Source organism: Phocoena sinus, chromosome 19, assembly GCF_008692025.1.
Source record: "Phocoena sinus isolate mPhoSin1 chromosome 19, mPhoSin1.pri, whole genome shotgun sequence".
Taxonomy (NCBI): domain Eukaryota; kingdom Metazoa; phylum Chordata; class Mammalia; order Artiodactyla; family Phocoenidae; genus Phocoena; species Phocoena sinus.
In genome coordinates, this window is record NC_045781.1 from 31,463,629 (window position 1) to 31,472,395 (window position 8,767).

Sequence of the window (8,767 nt, forward strand, 5' to 3'; positions counted from 1 at the left end):
AAAAGATTTTCGATTTACAGTGCTCTTAAAACCCGCTTTAAACGACCTGAAGCTTCATCTTAAATCTTGTAATTCATTCCAAGTTGCAAGTGAGGAAATCAAGGCTCTCTCTGGGCTTGGATTCCTTCCCCTTCAAAATGGGGACGACGTCAGATTTAATCATCCCACAGAGTGAGTATACCTGAGAGAGCCTCTGACCTGCTCAAAGAAGTCCGACTTCCGTTCGCGACCCTCCATCCCTTTCCCTCACTTCCTCTCCCTATCTTTGCCCCGCCCCTGACGTTTGGCAACGCACGCCTGTGATTGGCTGCTGAGAGGCGCGAGGCGGCGGAAGGGTCGCGGAGGCCTTGGTGACGGCGGGGTGGGCGCGGTAACGGACGCCGGGACCCCCGAGGCGGCAGCGGCGAGTTTAGTGCGGCCCGGCTGGCGCGTGGCAGCAGCCGGGGAGCCTGAGGCCGAGGTGTCGTGCGCAGGCGCTACTCGGTTGGGCCGTGAACCGGCCGAGGCCTCGGCTGCGAGGCCTTCCCGATGCCGGTTGGGGCTCTGCGGAGCAGAGCGGAGGCTGCTCCCGGGCCTCGGGCGGGGTAGAAGCCCGACGGGCCCGCTGCGCCGCGCGCGGTGGATGCGGCGGCGGCGATGGACGCCCTAGAGGAAGAGAGCTTCGCGCTGTCCTTGTGAGTGACGCCGCACGAGCCCGGGAGGCTGAAGGTCGGGGCTGCCGGCGCTTGGCCTCGGCCTCTGCCTCCGCCCTGCGAAACCAGTATCCCCGGTGTGGGTGGGAGACCAACAAGACTCCGCCCCAGTTCCCGCGGTCGATTCTGCCGCCGCGGCGACCGCGGGGTTCAGCCCTGGAGGACAGGAGTGCAGTGCGGTGTCATGCGATGATACACGCCTCTGTCACAATGCCCCCCGCCTCCAATCCTTGGTCGTCAGCAAAACCTGGCGAGTTTGAGCTGCAGAGGCCCGACCACGGGTCAGAAGACCACCACCACTACCCCCAGGGGCTCTAATTGCCCCCCTTCCCGGCCAGTGTCTTAACCGCACCAAGTTTACGCCCGCCCACAAGCAGATTGGTGTGGGGTGATAGCGAAAATGCGGTGAGTAGGACCCCAGCGAAATAAGTGCGAGGAGCCTTAAGATGTCCGCTGTGAGCCTTTGCCCCTTTTATTTGTCCCTGTTGTAAGTCCTTGGGTCGTATCATGTTTTATGAAAGTGGAGCCATTGCATTCAACTTTGATGTCACAGATGTGTCAAATGTGTTTTCTTCTGTGTGGCATTGCTGAATTAGACAGTAATTATTATTAATTTTTGAAGCTAGTTGATGGGAAGTTCATTTGAAAATGTCCATAATACATTTTGAAAAAAAGAGGAATTATCTGAAACAGCTCCTAATCCACGTGTATTTTTCAGCTCTTCCGCCTCTGATGCAGAATTTGATGCTGTGGTTGGATATTTAGAAGACATTATCATGGGTAAGCTTCCTTGCCTGTGCTTTTTAGGTTTTAGGCCCTTGCTTTTAAGGACGTTGAAATCCATTTGGAGAGTTAATTTTCAAAAAGAGAGAAAACATGAAGCTGCATGTAATGTTTAATGTAACGTACTGTAATATAAAGTAAGCCTTACTGTGCTTTGCTTTACAGGCTACAGCCCCTACTCCTTTAAGTAACTAGTAACCATAGATTCAGTCCCCTGAAGGGACTTATTCAGGTAATGGGGCACCTTGAAGTTATGGGGCTCTTGGCAAAACTTCAGAAAATATTAACCTAGTTTATTTCAGAGAGCAAAATCAATTTTTAGTCTTGTGTTTTAATATTTTGTGACATAAATCACAGTGTAATACCATAGCCATTGGGACTTCCCTGGTGGCGCAGTGGTTAAGAGTTTGTCTACCAGTGCATGGAACACGGGTTCGAGCCCTGGTCCAGGAAGATCCCACATGCCGCAGAGCAACTAAGCCCGTGTGTCACAACTGCTGAGCCCGCGAGCCACAACTACTGAAGCCTGCGCCCTAGAGCCTGTGCTCTGCAACAAGAGAAGCCACCGCGATGAGAAGCCTGCACACCTCAAGGAAGAGTAGCCCCCAGCTCGCCACAACCAGAGAAAGCCTGCACACAGCAGCGAAGACCCAGCGCAGCCAAAAATTAATTAATTAATTAATTTAAAAATACCATAGCCATAGCACACATGTTCATGAGGAACAAGATGTCATACTTCAGCTGGGTTCTGAGTTCGAATTTGTGGATTCATTTTGGCATCCATAAGTCCTGCTAAGTAATAAGCAGTAATAGGCACCAACCATTTAAGACAAATATGTGGGAGAGAAAAATTTGAGAAAATCTTGTCTGTTGACTTTAAGTTTTCTGAGAATTAGGAAAAGAACACTGTTGTTTGGTGTTACTAGCTGTATTTCTTAGCCTTGTTTAGTGAAAAATCATTGACCAAGTTTTTATACCTTCGGGTCCTGTAAAGGTTCATACCCTTAACTCCTAAATGCAGATGTTTCACTGTTAAGATCCCATGTGGATCTGAGGATTTCTGGGGAATGCTGAGGAATACTTTCTTTTGGCCTCTATGAGTAACCTGTGTGCTGTGGGAAAGCCCAGGGTATTTATTCCAAAGTCTAGGTCATTTATGAACCTTTCCTTTTATTTTTAGAAGTTATATTCTATTTGGTTGTTAAAATACCCTAAGTACCATAAACCTTTTTTTTTTTTTAGAAATTGTGACAGCCTTTATTGAGCACTTTGTATTTTGCTGAGCACTCTGAATTATTACATGTCATCGTTACTAATATTATTAATATTTGCCTTTTTTTTTTTTTTTTTTGTGGTATGCGGGCCTCTCACTGCTGTGGCCTCCCCCATTGCGGAGCACAGGCTCCGGACGCGCAGGCTCGACGGCCATGGCTCACAGGCCCAGCCGCTCCGCGGCATGTGGGATCCTCCCGGACCGGGGCACGAACCCGCGTCCCCTGCATCGGCAGGCGGACTCTCAACCACTGCGCCACCAGGGAAGCCCTACCATAAACCTTAATGTTTGCTATGAACCAATCTCTATACATGAATTCTCATCTAAATTCCACATAGCAAGTCTTATAGGATAGGTACTCTGATCATCCTCATTTTTCCGATGAAGAAACTGGGGCTTAGAGAAATTAAGTAACAGGCCGAAGGTCACACAGTTGTAAGTGGCCGAGGTGGGATTTGAACGCAGGTAGTCTAGCCTCTATCAGAGCCCATGCATTTAATCACTACACTGTTTACACCACTGCTGCTGAAATTATATTAAGAGAACCCTTTGTGGAGTTCCCAAGCCACCCTGGTTAAAGTGGACTAGAGGATAGTGGTGGTTGCTCTTCATGCCGCGAAACTGTACGGTTAACACCTTCAGCTTCCCCTCCTAGAGACTGGCCATCCATCCGTAAAGCAGTTCTGCTGACATCTCTTCCTGCCTGTTTAGAAATCAGAATGGTTTTTAGTCTCCACTAAAAAGAGTACATTTTTCCTATTGCGGTTCAGATGATGAGTTCCAGTTATTACAGAGGAATTTCATGGACAAGTACTACCAGGAGTTTGAAGACACAGAAGAGAATAAGCTCACCTACACACCTATTTTTAATGAATATGTAAGTGGATTCCTGTTTCTCTTACTGGAGATTAGGATTTCTTTAAATTATGAATTTAGAAACAAATGATGTTGAAATCTGCTCAACTTTTAAAATCTGCCATCAGCACCCTGCTGGGAAGCCTAATTAGAATCTGATTTAGTCTTCATCTCCTGTTGTTTTCCTCTGCACAGTTCTTGGGGCTGTTTTCCAAATATTTAATGACTTCGTCTTCTGTTTTAAAACATGTTTGGCTTTATCATAATCCTGCTTTCAGTTACATATGTGGATTCACCATACCTTGCACTTACATACTTTTGACCCTTTGGGCTTTCACACACTATTTTTTCCTACTGCATAATCCAGTCAGGTATGCACGACTGTTTGATAAAAGTGAAAACTAAGACCAAGATCATTAAGTAGTTGGTGGCGAAACCAAGACTAGAACCCAGGAACCTCGACTCTGACCCCTTGGGTCTTTGCCCTATGCCAAGGCCTCGTGCAGCCTCCTGTTATGATCTCATCGGTCCGAGAAGAGGTTTGAGCCTCCAGGACTTTCTTCCCTTAACATAGAAGTGTGGCAGAGTCGAAGAAGGTTTCTTAAGCCAAGCCTCAGCTTTTAAGGAACCTGCAATTACCTTCAACTGTGTGCTTTTTTATATGTTCTTTCCGCACAGATTCCGTCTACCCAGGCAGAAAAGCCCCCACTTACCTCACTCCTCACTTCCCGCCGTGGGGAGTGGGAGCCCTTCTGCTCCCTATCCCTACCCACCTTGGAGCATTCCTCTTGTTACATCGTAATTACTTGCAAATGCCTCTCCCACGGGTGGGCCAGGGCACAGGGGGTGTGCTCACTGAGGACAGGAGCTGGGTTTGGGTTTGGGTTCTCTGGGTTCTCCCAGCACTCGGCGGGGAGCCAGGCACACAGAATAGGCTCTTAGGAAATGTTTTCAAAGGGCTGGAGGACAGGCTTTCTGAAGAGAAACTTTGTTTTCTTAAAGCACAGTCTGACCAAGATCCTTTCCACTGTTAGATTTCTTTGGTAGAAAAGTATATAGAAGAACAGCTGTTGGAGCGGATTCCTGGATTTAACATGGCGGCTTTCACTACAACTTTACAGTGAGTTGAGCTTGACTCTGCTTTTTTACGTCTTTTTACCCTCCTCAACTCTGAAAGAAGACCCTCCCCCTTGTTTTCCTCAGTGCTTGAATATCAAGCTTTAGAGCACTTGGTTAGGTCCTGGGTGGGAGGCCCTCCAGACCTTTGAGGGAAATCTCGAAGAGACAGTCTGTATCATCATTCATTCATGAAGCAGCCACCCTTTTCTTTTGCAGGCACCATAAAGATGAAGTGGCCGGTGACATTTTCGACATGCTGCTCACGTTTACGGATTTTCTGGCTTTTAAAGAAATGTTTCTGGACTATAGAGCAGTAAGTTCCTCTGTCTGTTTAGTCACAGTGAACTGCTTAGAAAGTTCCAAGTAGACCTGTCGAGCACAAACCACCCCCTGTGCTCTTCTCTGTAAGACTGGCCAGTATCAGCCCAGCAGTGAGTGACGTGTCAGCAGAGCGAGCTGCTGTCCTCTGCTGGCCGGGGCCTGGGACCCTTAACAAGGAATTACATTCTCATGGTTTTGGTGAAACAGGTCCCAGGCACCTTATAGGGTTCCTAAATAATCGAAAGGACAAAGCCAAAAAACAGGTCAAATTGCCTTGCTTTTCTTGGAGTACAGGTTCTTAATAGGAAAAAGAAATGTTTTTCAGTGAAGAGAGGTCATTTTTTTGTTTTTTTGGCTGCGCCTCATGGCATGTGGGATCTTAGTTCCCCAACCAAGGGACCAGGGATCGAACCCGTGACCCCTGCAGTGGAAGCGTGGAGTCTTAACCACTGGACTGCCAGAGAAGTCCCCAAGAGGTGCATTTTTAAAGAGTGACCAGCTCTGAATATAAATGCAAAATCACATACTCCCTCTTCCTGTGTGCTCCCTGGTGGCCCACCCTGAACACTTCCTTCCCTGTTACGAGCTAGAAAGGACTTTTTTTTGTCTCTTGCCTCTTAAAGTTGCTCTCTTCTCATGTAGGAAAAAGAAGGCCGGGGACTGGACTTAAGCAGCGGTTTAGTGGTGACTTCATTGTGCAAATCATCTTCTATGACAGCTTCCCAGAACAATCTGCGGCCCTAGGTCCCACCTCCAGGTAATGGGATCTTTCTAGACATCACCAGCCCAGTAGACTGGGAGAGGCTTTGGCTGATGATGTCAGAAGAATACATCTTGGAATGACTGACTCTGTTCTGCAACTCTTTGTTAAGTATTGATGGGTCAGAAGATGACCCGACCTTCCTGGGACACGTGCTTGTCTTCAGTAACCCTAGTACTCCTCCCTGAGTAGACACCTCTTTCAGGAGCTTCTGAGCCTGGCTCCTGCACCAAGCCCAAGTCCAGCATTCCACCTGGGGGGCACTTCCCTAGCATATGTGTTGGTGTGTCCTTGTTGGAAGAACCCACCATTACCAACTCTCTTGGCCCAGCAGGCCTTGCATGTCCCAGCAGGCTTTTTTTTTTTTTTTTTTTTTTTTTTTTTTTTTTTGCGGTATGCGGGCCTCTCACTGCTGTGGCCTCTCCCATTGCGGAGCCCAGGCTCCGGACGCACAGGCTCAGCGGCCATGGCTCACGGGCCCAGCCGCTCTGCAGCATGTGGGATCTTCCCAGACCAGGGCATGAACCCATGTCCCCTGCATCAGCAGGCGGACTCTCAACCACTGCGCCACCAGGGAAGCCCTCCCAACCAGGGTTTTTGTGCACTCACAGCTTTTTATATGGGTCAGAGTTTCAGTCCTGCAGCTGCAGTAGGCTTTTTGACTGGGAATATTTATCTAGGGTTTAACTCAAGCTAGGTACCCATCTCAAGATTTCTGAAACTCCTACTATCATAGCTAGTCTTGGCTGTAGGAATCGACTTAGAGAGTTGTCCTTTACCTAAAAAGGTACTTGTGAAAATCAGTTCCTAGTCTTACATGTACAGTCCTTGTATCACTTTACTGTCTTCTACTGGTCCTGATGCAGTCCCATTGTTTCTATAACTCTCATTTATGTGTTTTTGAAAACATTTTTATAGATGAATACTCAGGCTAACCTAGTGGATATAATCTTGGAACTTCCATGATTACCCACTTCAAGATCAAAGTATTATATTGCTGTGTGCTTTTTAGCTGTTAGTGCTATGAAAGCAAAAATGCTTTCCGTGTTGGTGTTCCTATTTTACTGGGCACCAATGAATGTATGCTGGAAGTAGTCTAAAAGGTTTCCTTTTCTTAGAGCATGTTAGTGTTTGTGCAGGTTTGCTTAAAACCCTTTCTATGTAGAACAGCTCCTTAGGTTTTCTGTTGGGGTAGGGGCTCTGCACTTCCTTCTTGCTGTCAAAATAATCCTACCAAGATAGTGCTCCACTGGTCTAGCTCAGTAGGAGATAGCAAACAGCTTTACTGGTCATCTGTCTGCTTGGATTTAGTACACTGGTTTAGTACAATGTTTGATAGAACATTACTGACCAGAAAACATGGGTGTCACCTCTCTAGAAAGAAAAACTATAGTAGTTCAATTCCCAGTGTATACCTTAGTTGTTTTTTTGTTGCTTTTTTTATTTTTAAAGTAAAAATAAGACTCTTCTGACTTTTCACTTGGCTGTTCTGGTTTTAAAGGATGAGCTAGCTGTAGGCTGTGCGTTTTTCTGTACCAACGTGGCGCTTATTAAATACTTTTGTACCATGAGTAAAATTTCAGGTGTTTTGAAAAAAACAAAAACCATCATTCTAAATGAGTCATCCCTTCTTTACTTTTGCTGCTGCCATCAGGTTATCAGTACTTTGGTCTTTCGAGACGAAGGCTTTTTAAAACACTTCCTCTCCTGGCCTTGCCTACCCTTCTTGCTCTTTTTATAAACGGGACTGCCCATCGCAGGCCAGGCATGTTGGAAGCACTTGATGAAGAATCCCTCTATTCAGTCTGGCTGAGAAAAGGCAGGTGGACAAATCCAAAGATGAAATTATGAAAAGTGAACAAAAAAGGCAAATGGTTCTTTTTCATCCTTTTCCACTCAGGAAAAAAGCAGGCACGTCTGTTGTAGCTTCACATTAGAAAGCAGGCTTTCTGATTTTTTTAAAACAAACTAGAACTCTCTCCATCTGCTCAGGAACTTAGCTCATCATGTCCCACCTTCAGAGGGGCTCAGGGATGGTTGGGATGAGAAGGCCCCACGTGCAGACCTAGCCTCAGGGGACATTTGCCTCCTCCTATTGCTTAGGCCTCCTCAGCCATGGGAAGCACTCTTCACCCAAACTGCAGGGCCAGGGGCTAAGGGCTGGGGGATGCATTGGCCTGAGCCAACAGGTAGTTGTTTGACAAAGAGTGTTAACATCTCCAGCAAAATAGGCTGTGTTTTAGGGTGTCAGAAACCTGGTAAGACTTGCCAAGGATTTTGTTTTCTCTTAAGCCTCAAAAGAAAATCGGTTGGTCTTCCTTAAAACTATCCTTTTATGGCTTAATTCTAGAATGACTTTAATTTGTTATTCAAACTCTGAGACACTGGAGAGTAAAAAGGGATGCTATTAATTGTCACACCAGGACAACAGGCACAAACTAGGCCTGGGACCCAAATGGGACATGGGTATCAGACTTAGTCCTCCCCCCAACCCTTCGCAATGGAGCAGCTCATCTGCAACTGTTTGAATCTAGTTACATTTTAATTGTTCCCAGTTTTTTAAGACAGGACCAAGGAGTGCCCAGAAATGCCTGTGGCTTATTATTCAGAGCATGTTGCGCTGTGGTGGGAAAATAAGTTCAGAAGGACTCCCCCTCTTTGCTGCTCTCCCCCCTCTCTCTACTGTCTGTAGCAGCTCCGCGCATCAGGCACTTGGATTATCTGATCTCTGAACTTCATAAACTGTCAAGGTAGGCGACATTATGGCAATCTTAAGTTCATCAAGATGACTAAATGATTTACTGTTAAACTGAGACCCTTTTCTGAATAAAAAGGGGTGCTATTAAATTTACGCCATGACAAGCGGCATAAACGGGACTGTCCCAGCAAAGCAGGCAGGAAGTTGGTCATCCTACCTCAGGTCAAAGTGGCTGGTGGTGCTGAGTGACTCCAGGACTGGAATTG

The 8,767-nt window shown here is 46.7% G+C and overlaps 1 protein-coding gene across 2 annotated transcripts; it reads left to right on the forward strand.

Moving 5' to 3' along the window:
- The first annotated feature begins 277 nt into the window (after positions 1-277).
- ARL2BP (ADP ribosylation factor like GTPase 2 binding protein) lies at positions 278-7,413 on the forward strand. 2 transcript variants are annotated; one of them, XM_032613763.1, is made up of 6 exons: positions 278-674; positions 1,411-1,472; positions 3,519-3,625; positions 4,638-4,723; positions 4,939-5,035; positions 5,686-7,413. In XM_032613763.1, exons 1-6 carry the CDS (start codon positions 637-639, stop codon positions 5,785-5,787), a joined length of 492 nt encoding a protein of 163 aa, XP_032469654.1. In that variant the 5' UTR covers positions 278-636; the 3' UTR covers positions 5,788-7,413. The 2 variants fall into 2 exon arrangements, with proteins under 2 accessions (XP_032469654.1, XP_032469655.1); XM_032613764.1 differs by lacking the exon at positions 278-674 and adding an exon at positions 687-1,097.
- Positions 7,414-8,767: the final 1,354 nt, after the last annotated feature.